Source organism: Echiichthys vipera (assembly GCF_963691815.1).
Source record: "Echiichthys vipera genome assembly, chromosome: 20".
NCBI classification, from domain to species: domain Eukaryota; kingdom Metazoa; phylum Chordata; class Actinopteri; order Perciformes; family Trachinidae; genus Echiichthys; species Echiichthys vipera.
In genome coordinates this window covers 15,222,605-15,245,517 of record NC_139845.1, presented here as the reverse complement: position 1 = coordinate 15,245,517, position 22,913 = coordinate 15,222,605, and the positions used below count along the sequence as shown (strand labels likewise).

General features: G+C 39.8%; 1 protein-coding gene across 1 annotated transcript in view; it reads left to right on the top strand.

Annotated features, from left to right (window-relative positions):
* tbc1d22a (TBC1 domain family, member 22a) overlaps nucleotides 1-22,913 on the top strand; it is a 133,874-nt gene that overhangs the window by 62,065 nt on the left and 48,896 nt on the right. The window contains exons 10-11 of the mRNA XM_083935120.1: nucleotides 1,858-1,964; nucleotides 21,366-21,441. Coding sequence (XP_083791246.1) covers nucleotides 1,858-1,964; nucleotides 21,366-21,441 — 183 coding nt within the window. The remainder of the gene's footprint in view (nucleotides 1-1,857; nucleotides 1,965-21,365; nucleotides 21,442-22,913) is intronic.

Sequence of the window (22,913 nt, the reverse complement as noted above, 5' to 3'; positions counted from 1 at the left end):
AGGATTTATCAAACTAAACACTGACTTCAAATTGGTATGATGGGGGCTACTTTGTCCCTGTGCTGCTTCAGCACTACACTTAGCTTTAGTTAATTACAGGTGACTTCTGCTGTGGCCTCAATTTAAGCCAAGGATAAATATTGTGAGTTTTCATCTCCTCACCTGTCTTTTTCTCTCTAAATATTGGATTCTATGAGATTATATCTCTGCATGTTTGCACTAATAATGGCTGTTATATGTGGCCTGCGACTGTGTTACATTTGGCTTTTTCGCATTGCTTTTGTTAGTATTGTAGTTAAAATGAACTATACTGACATTTAATCATAATCCATCCGCTGACCACTTCCATATCTGGTATTAAAGATCTGGCAGCTATGTGAACACAATTTCTGGACCGACCGACAGATCTGTCCATATGTGATAGGATGAAAGGTCTCACTGAAATGAAGGAACCATAGCCTCTCTGTCCGGTTTCCATTCTTACCTGACTTCAAGCAGACAAGACAATGATGAGAACGCCGGCAAGGCAGGATGTTGAACAAGGGCACACATACACACACAAATGCAGCCCAGTTATTACTGGCTTTGTAGTCCTGGCCCGCTGCCAGCTCCCTGCCTGCCTGCCTGTCTGTCTGTCAGACTGAGCATGCTCATTACAACCTTGACAACATTCCACTGGGGTTGCCAAGGATACCAAGCAGAGCTACCAGGTCCTGTGTGTGTGTCTGTGAGTGTGTTTTAGGAATACAAAAACTCCCAAATAAACTTCCAATTTTTAACAATATAACCACACACACATAAGCACTGATACTTTCCTTTTCTTTGTCTCTCTCTCTCTCTCTCTGTACTTCTCTCTCTCCCTTTTCTTTCTCTCTGTAGATCATTGTTAATCAGTCTTGTCCCATCTCCTCTCCACTGGCTGTCAGTGGCTTGTCAGAAGCCCGTCAAAGCCCCTGCAGTCCGTCACACACTGCTGCCGTTAATGACATCTGATGACACCCGTCGTAGAAGTCACTCGCTGGAGATGACTGGCAACTCAGGGTGCTCGCTGCTTGGAAATGGTTTATTCGGTGCAGTCTGCAGTGGTTTTTAGGATATGTCCTAACATAATTCTGCTGCATTTAACACTTAGATTTTGTAGCAGTTTACAGATGACATTGACAGTGAAATGCAAATGAAAAACACAAACAAATGCAAACATTTTTTAATAAAGTACAGTGAAAAATGTGCAGCAACTCTTTAAAAGTGAATGACTTGATACTCAGTGTGGGTTTAACTTCAACAAGTTCAAAGTTGGAACAAAAGTTGCATCATTTTGTTTGTTTTTCCGAGAAAATATGTAAATATATATGTAACACACTCACTATGTCTCCAATAAAATAACTTTGTTTCATGCTGTGTGCCTGGAGACTGACATTTTCTAAATGTTCAAAGTCAACATTGTTAAAGGTTGAACCACTGTTTTTAAAAGATGGTAATCGTTTGGTTGCTCTATTAGTCCACTTTTTATTTTCTTCCCACATGTTTGGCCGCATCCACTGCTTCATCTCTTCTTTATTCTTGTGCTCCAATTTATCCGCGTCTTTGTTTCTTCACATACATCTCTTTCATAACCTGCCACCCTTACTTTCGCTTTGCTCCCACTTTCCCCATTGAATATGTCCTCCCTCTGCACCTGATGTTCTTGTTCCCCAGACCTGAAGTGCTCTCTGTATCTTTCTTTATTCTTTTTTTCGCTCCTACCATCTTTCTTAAACTTTCCCTTCCATTTTTTTCACTCATCTCTTTTCCTCTTTCCATCTCTTTCCCCTGCATTTCTTGTTTCTCACTCTCTCTGTTCTTCTTTCTCTTCTCTAGAGGAGGAAGTGGAAAACTTTGACGTGTCCAGTCTCCAGGAAGAGGCTCTGAGGAACATTGAGGCTGACAGCTTCTGGTGCATGAGCAAACTGCTGGACGGCATCCAGGTAAGTGTATGTGTTGAAAAGATGTAGGTTGTCTTAGAACCAACTCTGATTAAAATGGCCACATATGGTTTTATACTACCAGCATACTGTACATGCACAATCTCCCACTGGCCCCCTTCTCGATGTAGTCTGTCCATGTCTGCTGTCTCTTCTGTGTGTACATTTATTTTACTCTCTGATCTGGTCTTAATGGAGATAAGTGTTTTACTCAGCTCTCCACCTGTTTGCACTTGTCCAGAAGCCTTTTAATCGGCTTGCAGTATAGCAAGTACAGTGTCTACAATTTTATATGAGGTGGGTTGGATGATAACCCAAGGGTAAGAGCTCTCAAACATATAGCCAGTTGATCCTAAACAGCTAGCTCAAAGTGGCTGACTCTCCTCCGGCTGCTTTTATGTAATTCTTAGGGCCAGTCTAGTTGGGTAAACACTAGGGATGTCACAAGAACTGATACTTTGGTACCAAGTCAATGACAAAATTCTGAAAACGTGACTGTACTCGATTTTTTACAGTACTGCAGAAGACTGGTTTCACTGATTTCATATTGGTAATGACTACTAACCTGACTTGCCTGATGGTTAATTTCACAGAAACATCTGAGGAGTTGCAAACTGATTGAGAAAGGGTAGTCACTTTCAAAACATAGAAGGCAGGTGATAGGGTGACGTTCTCTTCTCTCTCAATGAGGAAAAACTCTTCAGTTCCAATAAAACTGATGCTATTTTAGCATCTAAGCTAACCTCTTTCGGAGCTGTCGCCCCTGTGTCGTCCCCCCCCTGCATCCCTTTCAACTACCAGTAGTTCCTTACAGAACACTGATTGGCCAGATAACTTCCAACGCATTACTTGGTCAAGATGAATTTTTGTGAGATCTTGTATTTTTTTTATTTTTTTTTATTTGTTCCTTTCATGAAAATGCCTAATCATTACATTGTACACACAATGACAAATTCAATTCAAAATTACAATACATTTAAACATTTACATGAATGGAAAGGAGCAGATAAGAAGAATACAATTCTTATATTTGTCTGTCCCTTTTCAACATGATACAAACATGAGATGACCCTGATTTCCCCTACCCTCGCACAGTTATCACCAAATGAAATACTAAACCTATAGAACAGTTTATACAATACGTACATCCAGCTACTCGTCAAGTTTATATGAGTCCAATAGGTTGTGTTAACTTTTGTATGTCCGCTGGTAGGATTCTGTTTTTAGCTTTAAACATTACCAATAACGTCTGCAATTCTATGATGTTTTTGAGTTTCAACAAGCCTGACTTAATGAACAGTGCATTTGTATGCCCTTGAAATGCATCTTTGTTTATTACTCGGACTGCTCTTTTCTGTAATAATATTAACGGCTTTATGTTAGTTTCATAGGTGTTACCCCACACTTAAGTACAATAATTGAAATTAGGCAGTATCATTGAGCAATACCCATGGCCGGGTAAAATATATTTGGATTTGTTTAAAATGAAGTTCTTTGATACTTTTTCACATAAGTTATATGTGATTTCCATTTCATCCAACACTATACCTAGGAATTTTATATAATTCACTCTTTCAGTGTTTGTGTTGTTAATGGATAAAGTGACTTCAGTTTTTCTTTTATTGGCAAATATCATGAACTTTGTTTATATTAAATTTAAAGATAATTTGTTGTTATCAAACCATTTTTTAAGTTTTATCATTTCTTTTTCAATATTTTCAGCCAACTCTTTTAGATCATTTCCAGAACAGAAAAAGTTTGTGTCGTCTGCAAACAACACAAACTGTAATAACTTTGACACCTCACATATGTCATTTATATATCTTGTGTTATCGTGAGAATTTGGCTGCTGTGCAAGGTAAAATAACTACTAACATTGTGGTATTGTGACATCCCAAGAATACACACTCCTTGCTCCCTTGAGATCACACTGCACTGCATGATATGCTAAGAAGGAATAATCTTGGAAAATTGGATGAAGAAAAATATCCCCTTGTCTGTCAACTAAAAGTTAGAGAAAATTGAGATCAGATCACTGCCGTTCTGTTCATGAAGGTTTCCTAATCACTTAGTTGAATAGAAACGGAGAAGCCCGGCTAAAATGTACAGCATATAGTACAGTACATTCCTGTGAGTTGTAAAGTCAACAGGACGGCTCTAGCAGTGTGAGCCCTATGTATGAAACAGCTTTTCTGTGTGGGTTTAAGAAATGTGATTGTCTTGCATATTGTAAAGCGGGTCGGAGTGTCTGGAGAGCAGATAATTGTATACAGACCGCAGCACCAAACTTCATGTTGTTTCATCATTTCTTCCCAAACCCTTTTGGCCACCAACTCTCTTAATGGACCTCGCTCTCAGCAGTCATGGTTGAGCCATCTGTCAATTCTAAATGTGCCTGCCTGTGCTGGCGGTAGATTTGCCCTCAACAGTACCACCACTTAGAATGCTCAATTCTGCCTTGGTCCTAAAATATGTTTTGACCACATTTCTCTTCTGTAGAAAATATTGAGTAATAGAACAGTGTCTACCTTTGTAGATGTTATTTGTGCTGTGGGAAACTTTGTTTCTCATCTTAAGACATCCACATATTTTGCCATATTTTGGCACTTTAGCTTTTGCCTTACTGATATTTCCAGACGTTTGGTGAGTGAGTGTCACTAGTTGTCTTTATGACCATATTTTAGCACAGCTACTCTAATCATTGTTTCCTGGAACAGTTAAAGAAGCAGCTGCCAAGTCTCCCCGATCATGTCAGTGACCCTATTCTAAAATAACAAAAGATAATTCATTTTGATTCAGTCTATTTAAGAAGGGGACAGTGCAAATTAATGAAAAACATGATCATACATTTGCGTCTTCAGTCCACAGGCATCAATGTTAAAAAAAAATGCTTCCTAAGCAAATAAATTAGATAAATAACATAAGCAGGATGGAACTCCACCGAACAAAACAGGACATCACAGAACAAACAGAACAGATAGCAAGGTAAAATAACAGAGCACACAATACAAAGCAAAATGAAGTAAAACAAATGGCCACAGCAGTTTGTCTTTTAATGTATTGATCAGGCAATATGCTTATTGTTGTATGGAAATTAGTGTTTAGGGGTAAAAGGAACACTGTATATCTTGATGGTGAGGTGAAGTTTTCGTGAGAAAACAGGATTCTAATGGATCATTTCTTTTTTGCACATTATATACTTTTCTTAAGGGCCCATATAATTTTCATGTTCATACTTGTATTTTGGATTTCTACTAGAATTTGTTTAAATGCTTTAATGTTCAAAAACACACTATTTTTCTCATACTGTCTGTCTGAATATACCTCTATTCACCCTCTGTCTGAAACTCTCTGTTTAAAACTCTTTAACCCCCCCCCCCCCCCCCCCCCCATGAAAAGCCCAGTCTGCTCTGATTGGTCAGTGTTTCCAGGTCTTCCATATCTGCACCCTCCAGGTCTCTGCAGCATCATTGAATGACTGTTGTGGCATTGTAGAGCACATATACATACATATACATGAAATACAAATCTCACTTTTTACATTATGGGATCTTTAATATCCTGAATCTCAGTGTATCGCCTAGCCCTAATGTACACTAAAAGTAATTAATAGTAAGGAGCATGTGTTGTGCATAAAGTGTGATCATCCATTAATAACCATCAATAGGTAAGCTATTAACTCCGGAAATTAATAGACACTGTGCCTTGTTGCCCCTGAGAGAGCAAGACAGAGAGAAGAGAGCAGAGGAAGTAAGAGAGAAGAATAATGTGTGTCTTTGTGCATGATTTTGAATTTGTAGGGATATTATTTGTCCCCTTGCTTGTGTTTGTTTGTGACCTTGGCTCCAAACTAATTACGTGCAATGCACCAGGGAACCCCATGTTTCCTCCCTAATGCTTTCTAAACAATCTGACGGAGGCTGAGTGCCTCAGCACTGTAATTAGTTGGTGATCCTTGCTCTGACCTCGTCTCAGACCCTCTCACATCCACTATACACTATTACACTTAACTGAGGGCCTGGAGGTGGGGGTCTGGGAGTTGAAAAGAGAGAGTCTGCCCATGCAATTACATTTGCTCACTGCCTTTTTAAGCACCTTATATATCCAGTGTCTTTTGGAACTTATGCCACACTGGCGTCCACTTGTTTTGGACCAATTTGTGTGAAATATTTAAAGGACTTTAACTGCATCCCAATGCAGAACAAACTCATAAATGGGTGGTTTGAAAACATGGTTGAGACAAAATCCCTCCCCATCTATCCACAAACCACAGCTGGTGTTGGTTTCCTGCAATGTTATATAATTACCTGGTGTACAGTGGAACTACTTTTGAAAGTTTTCTTTTTTTAATACTGTAAATTGGCCATTAGCTCTGGTTTTAGTGTTTCACTGCCATGCCTCTCTTCCACCTAAAAGTGAACAGGCTATTTTGGCTGTCAATTCACTTAAGTAACTCTAACAAGCTGCTGTTTTAATTGGCAGCACTGCAGCCCCCTCCGCCAAAGGAGCAGGCTGCGATCAGAGGTACATAGGTTCACTCGATCCCAGGCAAAATCAAAACGACCTGTTCAAGTGTCTCATATAGGAAGATGTTTTATTTTGTGTTAATCTTCACACTTCAAAAGCACTTGTTAGGAGTTGCTACATCTTTGGGTACCCCCCTTTAATTGTAGAGGGCCAGAGGGAAACATTTTTGTGTGTATTATTGATGAAATTATCGCTGCTGTCCATGACATCCAGGACTACTGCGTGCGTGCGTGAGTGCGTGCGTGCGTTTGGGATATAGACGATACATCGGCAGACCGATATATCGGCAGACTGATACATCGGCCGGCTGATATTTGCTTTTGTTACATGTATTGTATCGGCTGATGCGGGCTGCTGCATTTGTTGATGGTTTTTACCCGGCGTTATTTACAGACAGGCGTCCACAGGCAGCTCCGTGTTGCTGAAGACGCCTTTTTTAAGTTCAATAAACGTTCCTACATTTGATCACCATTGTGTAATTTTTATAATGTAAACTGAGATAGCAAAAGTAGTATTGGCTTAAAATATCGGAAGTCCGTCAATCGGCATTGGCCCTTAAAATCCATCCATATCGGTTCGACCCCTGCCATTTGTGTGTGTTTACAACAGCATCAACAGGATAACAGCAGACAACTCTCCATAACCCATTTACACATCAAACAGGATGCACACGGGGGCCATATCTAGTTTTGACATGATCAAAAAACACGGCTGAACAACCTGAGCTATTGGTCTGGAAAAGGGAACATTAGTCATATTCAGATGGGCCGGTGTTTCTGATTTCCCAGCCATGTGATCCATTAAAGTGCTTTTAGCCATGGCTCTTTACCTTTAAACCACCACATATACTGTCACAACTCCTTTAAGAATGAAGGTCATTATTCCTACAAGCTCCCTATTTGAGACACATTTTTGTTTGTTGTTGTTTTTAGCACATGTTGCAGGAAGAATACATTTAGTAGACATTAAAAAAGGACATGCAAAGGAAACCCAAAAAACCCATAGGGGCTCGTCATGTTGGGTTTCCTACAATTATTAACATGAAGGAAAAAAAAAAGATAATGAAAATAATGTATTTTCAGTTGACCCCAATGTTACCTCAGTCTCTCCAGCAGCCAATTAGTCTTGTACTGTGCCAAATTGGACAGTGCCTCTGGCTAGTGTGGCTAATTTAACTTGTAAAAATGGTTCCATATCTGCCGTTTCGATGAATTTAAAATGGAACTGTCATGCTGTGTTGTTGATTTAAACATGTCCTGTTAATCCCAAACCATAATATATTAGTAACCTCTGCAGTAAAAACAGTCAGTCAGAGCCTCAGTAATTGAATCTTTGTCACTTTTTACAGGTATAGACAGCTGAAAGTGCTCATAACTGCTGCACTCAGTATGTAGCAGCTATGGGCTGTCAGTGAGCCAGTGTCTTACCTGCCATGCCCGCAGAGGGAAATGAAGTCAGAAAGTTTAAAAAGTCCATTATTCCGCCAGCACACCCCTGAGGGCTCTCAGTTTAAAGCCAGCAGATGAGAACCTGCCTTTAATGTTAATTCTGCAGATATGCCTTTTAAGAGCAGGGGCTCTTAAATGTACTTTTCCTGTCCAGGATGTAACTCTGAGAAATGTGATTTTGCCCTGCCATCTGAACTTATTATATTTCAACGATAGTCTTGACAAATGGAGTTCCAACAGGTAAATGTCTCTAACCCCTTTTTTGGTCGAATGTACCCATCTGTGGCATGATGCAAACCTGATCAGCAGATGCACTGTTGTAGCTTTTCATCTGACTTCAGAGTAATTTTTATCTATAGCCACAGAATGGAGCCTATGAAGAATGTTTTTATTCCTTCAGCAATTTTTTGGCTTGAAAGTTTTCATAAGATGACCTGTCAAGAAAAATATTTGAAATGTTTCCAATAGTATACATTTACTTCTACTCTTAAAGTTGAAATGCCCAGGAGGCTAAAAAGATCATCTATCGGGACACACTTTATCACTGACTTTTATCACATTAACCCCTCTGCAGTTAAGTCGGCAACAAGATAAATTAGAATTTAATTAGTGTAAAACACACAAAGATGAAATAGTCAACAGCTCCCTGTCCTGCTGCTCCGGGGCTGAGCCGCCTCCAGCTCCTCCCTTGGAGCACGAGCCAATCGGAGTGTGCCTGCTCATTGTCAAGGTAACCATCTGTTTCCACTGTGCCAGCTAAGGATGGGGTCTCCCTCGATTGGGAACAGGGGTCCAAGGACCGACGTCTAGCAGACGGTAGCTAGACCAAACCAGACGCCATGTCCTGTTCTGGTTTCCCCAAGGGTTCCCTACTGTCCTTGGGCTGTCACTCAATCCACCAACTACACATACACACAGAGAAGGAGTGACATGCCAGCTGGCGTGTGTGTGTGTGTGTGTGTGCGTGTGTGTGTGTGCGTGTGTGTGTGTGTGTGTGTGTGTGTGTGTGTGTGTGTGTGTGTGTGTGTGTGTGTGTGTGTGTGTGTGTGTGTGTGTGTGTGTGTGTGTGTGTGTGTGTGTGTGTGTGTGTGTGTGTGTGTGTGTGTGTGTGTGTGTGTGTGTGTGTGTGTGTGTGTGTGTGTGTGTGTGTGTGTGTGTGTGTGTGTGTGTGTGTGCGCGCGTGTGCGTGTTTGGGGGTGTCTGTCTGTCTGTCTGCTTGTTTGTACATGTGTTGGTATTGTCTGTCTCCCAAGCCTTATTGGTGAGCATTTAAATGTAGACACTGTTCTATAACAACTTAACACCTTCGCCTCCCTTTTTTCTTTTTCTTTTTTTTTACTGAAATTCTCAGTCATACATTCTCTCCCCCCCTCTTCATCTTTATTCATTTTACTGATTAAGTTGTATCATGTTAGTTAAGGTAGTTTGTATGCAGGTCAGAGAACATGGAGGCATAACAGCTGCTGTTGGGCAGAGGTTAGGACAAAGACTAAGGCTAGAAAATCACGCACAGGAGGAATGAAAGAATGGCATAAAGGAAAGAGTGTGCAACCATATGGTGGATGAAAACATTGTTAGCAGAGAGACAAGTTTTGCTGATCACGTTAGGGGTCATCTGAGGCATGGCAGGTGTCTTTATATACCACAATTCATCCACCAAGGCAGTCTCAAAGTGCTGGTTAACTTTCTGCAACAGTTACTTCCTTGTGATATAACAAAAAAGCTTTTAGGTTTGCTGTTCTAAGTAATCTGTTTTGGTTTGCTCTTGGGTTAACAGGCCACTCCACAATATGCTATAGATAATTTAAATGTGTGGAAGATATGTGACATATGATCCCTTAAAATTATATCTGGCCCAGTGTTCTCCTCAGATTTAATTGTCCAAGAGACATTCACTTTAGCCAGGCTACAGTCTGCTTTCTGCAGTGACCTGATTTCTTAAATGTCACACATCTGAAAAAACAGGGTTTCTGTAATTGGGGGAGAGAATTGGAGAAACTTGGTGGCCAGCTTTTTACATCCGTCCCTAACCTCTTAAACGAGAAGGCATCAAGCTTCTCGAATAGTTCTGTCAAATATTGGAGGGAAAAAACACACCTACACTGTACAGCCACTGAGAGGACCAGCCATTACCTAACATTCAGCACGATGGGTGAGTGATTTGTTTGGACTGACTGTGATAAACTGAAAAGTGTAATAATAAAAATAACTGTTTGGCTGTGAAATCACTAGGTTAGATAGTATAGTGGTTCCACTAAGGATGGGTATTTTTATTATATAAATATTTAATTTAACAAAAGCAGCTAATTTTTTCTAATGTTAACTGTTTTTTTTGTATTGTTTGTTTTTTTTAAAAAGCAGATGTACAAGGAGTCTATTGGCAAAAATTATGGTTTCCATCCAAAACTGTCTCATCAAAAATAAGTAAAGAGGAGAAATCTGGGCAAGAAGAATTCAATACCAGATTTTGGTATTTGAGTTTGAGCCATGCGAGCCATGTGGTTCTAGGGGTGGGCAATGTCGGCCTGTTGGTCCACCACTTTGGGTCTAAATTGAAATATCTTGACAACTATTGCATGTGATTCCATGTAAGTTGGTCCGTGGTGCTAGTGACCCTCAGTCAAGACAGATGGCAGCTCACCATAGAGCCTAGGGTCTAACTGACATTCCTGCTTGTTAAATAGGAAAGTTCTCTGTGCCACTGTTGCTCATTGGGGAATTGTTGGGTATCTGTAAAGCGTCCTTAGATAACTTTTGGTTATGGTTTAATACTATAAATAGACTTTAATTGTTCGCATCCCGGCTGGGGCCCTTTCTGTGTGGGAGTTTGCATGTTCTCCGGTGTCTGCGTGGGTTTTCTGCGGGTTCTCCGGTTTCCTCCCACAACCCAAAAGACATGCACGTGTTAGGTTAATTGATGACTCTAAATTGCCCGTAGGTGTGAATGGTTGTCTGTCTCTGTGATCGGCTCCCCGTCAGGGACAAGCGGTTAAAGATGAATGAATGAATGAATGAATTGACTTTGGTCATCCTCTGACTTTTCCTTTAGTGTCACCATGAGAAAGTTTGGGCTTTTTTTAATGTCTCACTAAACTACTGAATAGATTGATATGGAATCTAGTATACATACAGTATTTGCAGCACTCATATGTGCTCAAACTCAACTCGTTGGCTATCTTCACTGCTAAAATTTAACCAACCTCTATTCCTATCGCTCCTACACCAGTTCTACCATCAGGTCTCTCATCTCTCTCTCTCTCTCTCTCTCCTCTCCTCTCTCTCTTCTCTCTCTCTCCTCTCTCTATCTTCTCTCTCTCTCCTCTCTCTCTCTCTCTCTCTCTCTCTCTCTCTCTCTCTCTCTCTTTCTCTCTCTCTCTTACACACACTCTATCTCTCTCACACTCTCTCTCTCTCTCTCTCTCTCTCTCTCTCTCTCTCTCTCTCTCATTCTCTCTCTCTCTCTCTCTCTCTGTCTCTCTCTCAGCTTCCCGAGGAGGATACAAAACTCTCCACCAACATCCTAAAATATGCCCCGAATTGGCTGTGGCAAATGAGCTGCTCAAATATTGAACTTCAATTAAACAACTCAAATTATACAACTCAATTTTGCGTCGTTGCAAGTATGAATAGTAGACGGGTATTTGCATTTTTGTTTTGTTTATTCATCACGCCTTTGACGTGGGTAAAGGTCTTTAGTCTTGTTGATACTTTAATATGAACACATTTTGGTCAGTGCCAAACAATTTAGCCGTACCATAGTCCTTTGCTGTGTCACAAACAAGTGTACTGCCAATACACATTAAAGTCAAAGTCATAGATGTTTGTACAAACACACATTGAAGCAACAGATTGAAATATGGACAGTCTTCTGTAGCTCTGAATAACTGTAATTGTCTACACCTTTGTCTATACCTTATCACAACTTGTCAACACTCTCATAAAATCACTTTCTTCTTCTGTCTCTGCCTCACGCACACACGTACCAGAGAATGACAGATCATTGCCCTGTCCTTCAGTTTATTGTCTGCCCTTTATCTTGACCTGTCATCTCTCTCTCTCTCTCTCTCTCTCTCTCTCTCTCTCTCTCTCTCTCTCTCTCTCTCTCTCTCTCTCTCTCTCTCTCTCTCTCTCTCTCTCTCTCTCTCTCTCTCTCTCTCTCTCTCTCTCTCTCTCTCTCTCTATCTCTCACACGTACACATACCCTCGCAGAGTTGTTGTGTTGGTTCTGTCCAACTTGCTGATAGACATCCGGTGCCACAATGGGAGGCAATCTTTGTCCAGCATTGTACTATTGTTGTCTCTAATAGAACAGACTGAGAGGTGAAGAGGAGCTATTGATTCAGCTGACAGAGAGAGAAGAGGGCCACAGAGAGAGAGTGTGAACAAAGAAGGAGAGAATAACTGGTTGTTCACACCTGGACGGGAAAGAGAGACGCTGATTTTATGTGTATGTGTCACACGTCTGTTCGTTCATGTGGGTGAAATGGGGCAGTTCCACTAAGTTGCCGGGTCAGATGTAGGGGATGGACAGATGGTGGGAGAAGAGGAAAATTTATGAATAATGAAGGAGCGAGAGGTGATTTCCTCCTGTTGCCTCAGCTGATCAAAGATCCAAAATATTGGATTTGACAAAGAGAGGAAGTGGCTAAGGACAGGCATAAGCAGAGAGAAAATAAAAAAGGGGCAAAGGAAAAAAGGAGGTGCGAGAGTAAAAGGGGGAGAGAAGCATAGTGATGGGGAAGAGGAGAGGAGGTAAGAAAAAAAGGAGAAGTCGTTAAGACAGAAAGGTAAAATAACAAAGAATGGTACAAAGGGAATAAATATGAAAGTAGAAGAGCAAAGAAAATGCCTTTCAGTGTCTAATCCTCGTCACAAATGTGTCAACACCACACAAACACACACAAAAACACATCTAACTAAGCAACGAACAGTCACAGAATAAAATTCAGTTCACCATGAAACAATAAAACAACAGAGAACAATACAAAGCGGTGGATATGATATCAAAACACTTCTAGCCTCATTAGCACCTCAAAGCACAAATTGACAAGGAAATGGAGAGCAGAAGGTGGGAGAGAAGAGCTAGAGATTGATTAAAGGAAGAAATGAGAGGACGGAGGGATGAGGAAGGATTCAGATTCAGAAGTGAAAAGGAGGGAGAAGTATGTAAAATGTATGGGAATAGAGGAGACAATGAAAAACAAGACAGAGGAAGTAAGAAAGATAGAGGGCTAGTTGAGGGAGGAAGAAGAGAGTGATGAATGAGGAAGGATAGTAAACACCTGGAGGCACAAACAAAAGTCTTGAAAACCTCCTGACCCTCAAATGCATTACTGTACTGCGTTTTCTTTCTTGTTGTTTACATGGAGAAAGAAATGTACAAATTCTTTCCTTTTCCTTTTAGAAAAGTGAAAATAGAAACACCAAAATAGCACCACAATAAAAGTATTTCTCTTACATGAAACTGAGTAAGAAAAATCCAAAAGTAATTTGAAGAATGTTAGCACTGATAACTCATTTGGCTTGCACTTCACTCTGCCGGCACGTTAACAACTTGAAACTCTGTAGTGTGAAAGGAACAGGGATGGAATATTCACCAGAAACCTGCAATAGTCAATGAGAGGAAGCTGTCACCAACCAGATGTTGTGTAGATCAGAAACATGGGTGCCAACAGTGCAATTAGAACTTTTGTCTCCTGAGCCAGATGGACAGTAGAAAAGGTGGACAAGATTGTGGAATAAGATATACCTCAACAGAAGCTATAATTGAACCCATCAACTGTTAGCAGTTGGGCAGTACGGTGGTGTAGTGGTTAGCAATGTCGCCAATAGGGTTCCTGGCTCAAATCTTGGCTGGGGCCCTTCTGTCAGTGCGTTTACATGCACATCAGTAACCTGAAAGTGGCCTTTCCCTGGTTAAGGGAATGATCGGATTATTGAATTTCCCCTCGTATACGTAAAAGAGTGTTGAATGGGGAGAATGACGGAATAACTTGACCTCCGGTACAGTGGGTGGCGCTCCGCCAACATACAGCTGGACTGAATATGGCTTTTTTTCCGGTTCACCTTTATCAAAATCACAAACGGCCCACTTTTGTACAGAACTATGACCAAAATGGGTCTTCTTGGTAGCAATGTTATTTTCCGTTCTCACTTCGTTTAAAGGGAACACTCTATTAATGTTTTTTTCACGTTTCCTGCACCGTTGATTCCTAGTTTATTCTATTCGGCTCCAGCCCCCCACGACCCCTTGAGGGACAAGCGGTTAATGATGGAAGGATGGATGAACTATTGGCAGTTACGCCTTACGGGACAACGGCTAATATTTCTGGCTTTCCAGTGTAGCTAGTGGATATCCTGGCCAAGACTTTCTCTGCCGTGGCGCAACCATTGTTTACGGTCCAATTAGCAACTTGGGAAGGAAGTTGAAGTTGGCGGGTGGTATCTCTGCTAACAAATATCTGAAGATATTGAAAAGCTAAACCGTCTTCAGATGATAGCAGATGAGAGATTGCATTTTGACCAATTTGTTCCCCCCCTTTTGCTCTCCTCATGAACTGTTTACCTGCGTTCAACCAAAGCATGCTCAAACAAGATCGGCGAATACTATTTGGAATACATACAGAAACCAGACTGCTTCCGCTAGCCAAATCTTGTTGCTTTCAGATTTGGTGTGTGAATTTTTACAGTTAACATATTAAGAATCTGTCGTTATGTCTGTGGTCTCCCACATTATCATTTATTCTTAACTGATGGATGGATGGATGGATGGATGGATAGATAGATAGACCCAAAGACGCTAGCAAATATGGATGTAAATAATGCAGGTTACAGTTAGTGATTAAAAATACATACAAATACGGTAAGAAAGGCAATCAAGTAAAGACGCATCTAGGTGAACATTTTCAGTTCCCTCAACTATGTCTGTTCAGCATTGGTGGCTGTGGCTGCTCATTCTAAGTACCTGGTCCATCTCCTCTTCATTCCATTCAATCTAAACAGGCTATTGATTTTACCAGAAAATAATAACAAATCTATAACTCCCTCTGCGGCAGGGAATGTTTCACCCGAAAAATATCAAATCAGGCACGATCAAAGCTAAAAGTACAAGCTATCTTGGCTTCATTGAATTACCAGTGTACTAAAAATGATGACTAATAGATTTAACACAACAAACTTTGTGTTCCACACAAGCAATATTTTGACAAGTTGTGGGGCGAGATCGTGACAGATGTTTAGATAGATAAAAGAAATGTGGATGAGCAAAAATGTGATCAAGACAGCCGGACAGAGCTATGAAATAAAGAAAGTGCAAGACCCAAAATAAAGAGGGAGAATAAGCATCAAAAAGCAATCGAAAAACAAATAAAGAGACTGGCTGAGAAAAAAGAAAAGAGATAATGTCAGCATTTGTTAAGAAGTATAGAAATAATTAAAATAGTTTGATAGAAGTAGAAAATGCTACAAAAGGATTTTTGGACAAGCAGTTAAGAGATGCAGAAAGAGGAACTAGTGAGAGAGAGCGAAGGAGAGAGGGAGAGTGTGAGAGAGTGTTGATTAATGCCAGCAGCTTCAATAATGCAAATGTAATTACTTGTACTGGGCCTCACACTTGCTTAGTACCTAACCACATTAAGTGGTAGAAAGAAAGACCCAGAGAGGGTAGACAAATTCAGCACAGAATATTGAGACAATGTACAAATACAGTATCGCAAATAATAAACGAAATGAAGAAAATATGCAATTACATTGTTAATATTGCAATAATACTATTACTGTTACTATTGTGATTAGGGCTATGTATTGACAAAAACCTTACAATAATGATCATGATTCAGGGGTTACGGTTTGATATATTGCGATACTATAAGCAAGGCCACCTTTTGCAAAAATTCTTAAATGGTATAAAAGACAAACCACCATATGCATACGTTGTTATATTGGAGTGGAAGAGTCAAATGTCCGTACCATTTTTTCCCATATACACAGATACTGATATATCCAATATAAGCTAATACTGGCTGATTCATCGCCCTGGACGATTTATCGATCCAGCTGTAGTTAATAAACTTGTTAATGATAGACTTATAAAGTTAACATTGCCTCGGTTAGCGTAGAATGTTAGTATTCAGGGCTTGACATTAATACCAGCCCACCGGCCACATGTGGGTGAATTTCAGATGTGGCGGGTAACACAGTTGCTCCAGCAAGCCACTTTGGCTGGTTGAATTTAATTGTAGTCTTCTCAAAGGTCATCTGAATTAATAAACGGTTGGCAAAGTGATACAATGACACTACTACTCCCATGAGCACTCGTTATGGACGACACTTTTATGTTGGATGGACAAAAATTAAAAAAACGTAAAGTTGAGAAACACAGACAACTAGAGAAGTAGATCCAGACGTGATTATCAACGACAAGTGGAAGGCAGGTAGAGAGTGGCTAATGATGATGATGTATGATGCCCTTCGGAAAACAAAGTACTGCATAGATTGTATTTTCTAACGGCGGGGAAAAAGCAAAAGTAATACAAACTTCAAATTTGAAACTGTAAAAGAACACAAAGTTTCAGTAACTCATCTAATATATGGGGGGAAAAAAGTCATGATCGTCTAATGTTTTGAGATGCACCTGTACATGATTGCTGCTTAGATATCCTGTATATAGAGTAATTACTAAGGCTTTCAATTAAAAATATTTAAATGTTACTGTTTTATGAATTGTATGTGTTTGATTAGACTTCAATGTTTATTGTTGTTATAGATTAGTATTCATATTGCAATATTTTTTTTCAGTAGCATCTCTTTTATTAGTCTTCCACATCCCTACACCATTTCTTTGATTTGGATAAGAAGCTGCCCTTTATATAGGGTCTTTTTTTTTCTAAATATACTATAAGTTAATACAAATTTGTGGCTAGTGAGAATGCTGAGTGACTAGTAACTTTTGAAAACCACTAGCCACAGTGGCTGGTGAGCAAATAAGTAAGTGTCAAGCCCTGTTAGCAATATTATTAAAACATGAATCAATTAGTTGTGAGGGATAAAGGTGAGTCGAATGAACAAGTCATGACACATTAAGAGGCTATAGAGGGATGAAACAAGTGTGAGATGTGATAGAGGATTAGAAAGGTTTAGGAGGAGGATTAAAAACAGAAAAAAGTACAGGCGCGAATGCAGTTTGTACCCTGCCAGCCACTGATGGACTCAGGAGGTCACACACGCCTTGGTTCTGCTGAGCCTGAAGGACAACTAGAGCTGTTTATTGCTAAATGACTTTTCTCCCCCCCACCCATCCTCTCTTTCTTTCTTTCTTTCTTTCTTTCTCTCTCCTCTCTTTCTCCTTCTCATTTTCTCTCTCCATCCCTCTCCATCTCTCTCCATCTGTTGGATAGTTTGCCACATCAGCTGTTCTCCAGCCACACTGAAATGACCCCTCAAGGAAACGTAATCCTTGTTGTGTGTGTGTAGCTCAGACAAAATGCTTATGTGCTGTTCTCACATGTATTATATGAGTTATATAAGTTCAACTGACCGACACTGTCCACTCTTGTGATCATATCCAGATTCAGTTCAGTCTTCATATCCCAAAAAAGTCCTAAAATATTTGTAGTAAATCATGTTGTATATTAAGATGTCATAGTGTATGATGTACGCAGCATCTCTTCTTGCTTGAGAAACCAAGCTGTTACAGAATCTCCCAGCTAACTCTATGAACTGTCGTCAGACTGGAGTGGACACCTCTTGTCCAGGCGCTAATTGCTGGGGATACCAATTGCATTGACCATAAGTTTTTTCTCTTTTGTTTTTGCATTATTCTGCGCCTGCATTTGCTTTATTGCTTAGATTTGTAGCTGGTCGACTGAAAACTAGCAAAAATAATCTAAATATTAAACCCATACCTTTCTGTGTCAAATGCTTATTGCATATCAAAACACATAAAAAAGCTACATAGCAATTGAGCATTCTGCATTAGCTGCCAGGAATGCATTTAAAACAATATTTTCAGAGTCACAGTGTTAATAAAAACAACACTAACATGATATCTTTAAAAAATGTGGCACACCTTTTTTGCAACGCAGCGTTGCAAGTTAATACTCTAATGACCATAAAAGACATTACGGAGCACGGTGCATTCACAAAACATCTTAAGGCTAAAAATAACTCCTAACTTGCTGATTTAGGAGTAACTTTTAAAAATTGCTGTATCATGTCTAATTTAAGGACTCCTAGATTGTTGATGTTAAAGTGTTTTAGGGCTAAAAGCAGCTCCTAAATCTGTGAAACGTTCGAAGTCACTAAGAGCAAATTACAAACGACCAGAAAATGGCTGCTGCAGGCAATCCGCCTCTTAATCGCATTAACATTTTAGAAACGTTTAACCGCTTGACTGCCCCTACCTCTTTTCTAGAGGGGTGAGGGTGGGGTTCAGGAGGATATAGCAGGTCAGCAGAATATGCCACATATTAGTGATGTACAACATCTGAAAGCTGGGAACCTAAAGATTAATTTGAAATGCAGGTCAGCAATGTGTTTCAAGGTTTTCCAGTCATAAAAATGCAATAGAAATTAGTTAGGTAGTTAGTTACACAGGTGTGATGCAACATTTAATCATTTTTACTCCTCAGTAATTCATAGATATGGCCAAAAATCCCTCCAAACTACCATATTAAGACACCCAGACCTTGAGGAACACCATAACAAAAATCCCTGCAGTGATTTAGCCTCAAAAACATTTCACATTTCGGGATTACTGCAAGAATTGCTTTTATCAGCGATTTGATGGCGAGTACTTGTGTTGTGCCCAGAAACCCCCTTATTATCAATATGCCTAGGAAAGCCTCTGAATGCCCTAGGTCTCTAGTCTGTGGTTGCAAAGTTTCATGAGGCAGGGATTATCCTAGAGGTCACAACAGCTCATTTCACAGTGAGCTCAAGTTTCAAAAACTAGTCTCACTGCAATAAAATTGTTTGGGGACTTACACCATCTGACTTGAATAAAATAGGGCTCATTGAATCCACAAGTCTCAGCGTTCTAGTCAGGCCCAATTTATGCAATTCCAAGACTTTTATAAATATAGAAATATTCAAATACAACATATAAGAATTAGCGAAAAATAACACAATTGTACTGCATGAGAAAAGTGCATGGTTATTGCCTCAAACTGCGTTGATTTTAATAAAGTGGGCTTGTCCGTAAAGGGAAGACTTGTGGGTACCAATAGAACTCATTTTCATTCAGATATATTGAAGTCAGGGGTCAACCGACCCCCTTTGAAAATGGCATTGTCAGTTTTCCCTCGGCAAAATTTAGCCATGCTTAAAGTTTTGGCAGTGGACCCTTTGTTCTTTTTATTTGAGGTGTTTCCTGTTCGCCTGTTTACCACGGAACAATGTTATATATGACATGTTTTGTTGATGATTGCAAGGAAAAATATCACTATCAATTGGATGACGCCCGATCCTCCCATGATCATCATCAGTGGTTACAGAAAGTAAAACATGTCTACATGATGGAATATCCTGAATGACTGACCAATTACAGCTAAAAATACCTGTTTTTATGAGAAGGTGGGCCCCAGTTACTGACTGTCTCGCCTAGGACTTTTATACACCTATACTCTATTAATTTATTATGTATGTGTTATACCCTTTACAGTGCTATCTCTGTGTGACAGATAAGACCCAATCTCAAGATGGCTCTTTTTTCTCGTAGTTAATAAGGCAACAAAGTTAAAAAATAAATATTTTTTTTACCAAATTTAAGCGCATCATTACCTGACACGCTAGCATGCCATGGTTAGTAACAACAGGTTCTTTGGATTGTCTAGCTTCATGTGATACCAATATTTTCACCCTATCTCTAAAACTGAGCCGGCTACAAAGTGGCCCAGGCAGGTCCGGTGGGCTAGTGCAAGTCAAGGAGTTATTGACACTGATACTACTACTTTTTTAAAAACAGTTATCACTTCTGTTTTGGCTTTAGCAGTTGGCTTGATTCTCAGTGTACCTTTTTATAATGTCCATCCTTTCATGAAGAAATTGGGCAAGAAGTAAAAGCTGTTCTTGTTTGGTTTTCATTTGTGTTTCCCACTATCAGCTATGGTTATTTTAGTCCGATAATTATGAGGTTCCTTACATGGATACCTGCTAATTGCTAACGAGCTGCCAGACATGAAACAGGCTGACACGTAGCTGCACACATACTTGACTAGACAGTAGAATGTATTACTCTTGGTTTCATGCTAAATCAGGGACAGTTAGCCTACATTGGGTTAAAAAGGCAACATTAGGTCTCTGTCAGTATCACTGACAGCCCAAGACAACCAATCACAGTTGATGAAACATGACACCAGACACAGCAACGGGGTCAACTTCTGGTCTTTTTCTTAACTTAAGACTTTTACTAGTTCCTAAGCAAAAGCTGGCATCAGCAGCTATGTGAACAGGTTTTAAGAGGACACTATTAAACTGCGTCCACTGTGTTATTTAAGTCCTCATGGTCAAATAAAATGCTTTTTTGAATACAGGCCCTGGAGTTCATCTCCCTACACATGTGGTCTTCCATACTTTATAAACACCACTAGTCTATGTTTTAGCCACCTGGCATTATGCAGTGGAGATGGGGATAAGTGCTTACTTGAAGGGGAAAATAGTGAATTGTAGACCTTCAGCTCTTTGGAATATTTTATTATTCCACCACTTCACACCAAAATATGAGGCCAGGACCCACTCACAACTCCCCCCATATCGTACCACATTCAGTCTGCCATCTACTTTGTCTTCAAGGCCACAGACGCACCATTTTTTTTTCATGCCAGTGTTTGTTAGGCGGCCTATTCTCTCTATTTGTCGTTTGTAAAGATTGCTCAGGGTTTGTGTGAGGTGTGAAATGGGCCCTGAAAACACTTCAGATCTTTAATGGCCACTGCACTTCTACGAAAATGAATCCTCAAAGGGACAATGTGAAATTTCAAACCCTTTGCATGTGGGCTGTGATCCACTGACTCTCAGGCCAAACGGCTGCAAAACGTCAGTGTGAAACTAATAACGTTCATTTTCTCAACAAGGGATCAATTTCACAGCTTGAGAAATTGCAGAGAAATATGACGAATATTTCTGTAATACAAACGCCTGCTTGATCTCCTTAGCTTTTGTTTTTATTGCTTTTCCTTGCACTTTTTGTTATTTGGTCGTCTCAGCTTCAGAGGAGTATAATACACTTACTCGTGGGACATTTGTACTTCTTGTTGTTGCATGTAATAAGTCATCCATAGCATTTGAAGTCTTTCCTGAATTCACTCACTTAAGGGATATAAAAGTATGGAAATGTAAAAGTATGAATCAATCAGACCAACTGCTTTAGGTTTTTCCACCATAAATGGATCCTCCGTCCATATTAAGTCTGTCTGTTTTTTCTTCTCCTCAGGATAACTATACATTTGCCCAGCCAGGCATCCAGAGGAAAGTCAAGGCCCTGGAGGAGCTGGTCAGCAGGATTGATGGTGAGTCATGTGCCTAGCCTCCATCCATCCATCCATCCATCCTTCCCCATCCATAAAGAACTTTCTGCTCACAGCTCTGCCATGCTGACTTGATTTCCATTCACCCTTTGTTGTCTCACCAGATGCTTGCCTTCTCTTCTCCTTGTATTGGCCATCTTTTTTTTTTTCTTCTGTCTTCTCTCTCACACACCTATTCATTAAAAAATAAAAATGCACTCAAAATCACAATCCTCTGCAGAGGATTGTGATTTTTGTCCATTTGTTTTACAATGGACATGCTAGACAATAAGCTTCATTCACAAACGTTTTTTTAAAAATACTTTTTGTGTAAACACAAGAGTTTATGCTTGTCGCCTAAGCATATGAACGTAAAAACAATATGTGGCTGCAGCCCACACGTGCAGCTTCAATAATGCCACAGCGGATGATACATTTTATTCCCAATGAGGGCAGCAGTATGAGCGGTACAGCTACATTTTTGTTTAAAAATGCATATCTTTTGCTATGTTTACGCTTTGTGTCCACACTACCCTGGTATTTCGGAACCCCTAAAACGTAGGGCTTGGGACCTGTGCTGAACCTGTTTTAGTTGTTCAGGGTTAGGCTTGTTTAGTTGTTCGGTCTGGTAGGCGGAAACAGAGACCTTTGTAAACAATGTTAGTCTTATCAGTCAGGTAGTCTGACATACCTTTTGTTATTTCCTCCTTGTTGTGTTGGTGCATCTTACTCATTGCCATAGCATCCTCCTGCGTTTGATAATGCTGCTAGCGGCTTTAATGTTGTTGTGTTTGATTTGCAACTTATATTTATATATATTTTCCACCACCATTACTTCTTATACTCATGGGTAACTTTCAGTAAAAGTTTCACCTCTTTGTCGGTCCAAAGTCTTTACTTTTTCTTTCTTCGGTATTCTTCTATATTTTCAACCACAGAGTAATGTAAGACAATCTGCTTCCTGTTAACACAGGCATGTGCATGCCCAGTGTTCGTGAATGATACAGTGATATGGGTTTGTTGGCATGTTGATACAAACAGAAATTTAGCTCAGTGATGTTTCCTTTGTCAGGAATCAGAAATATTTAAAGACAATGTTGATTTTCTTCCCTTAAAGTTTTCCCAACACTTTCTTTAAAAGTTTAAACGCGTGTGTTGGAACCAGGAAGTAACATTTGTTTTAACACCTTTATTCTTCCACAGTTTGTAATTATACAACACTGCCATCGATGATTGTCATTCGACTCTGCTGTCGTCGTAAATGTTAACGTGTTGATTGATTATAAGTGCAAAGCAATAACTTGCTGAGGGATGAAAGCTGATGTATGCACACTAAATGTGTAGTTATACACAGCACCTTACTGTTAATTAAAATGCTGCTTTTCCTCCTGTTTCCTCATTTCTCTCTTGTCATGTTGTCAAAATAATTAATGCATGAATATGTTTTGAATTTTTTTTTTAATCCAAGCATACTT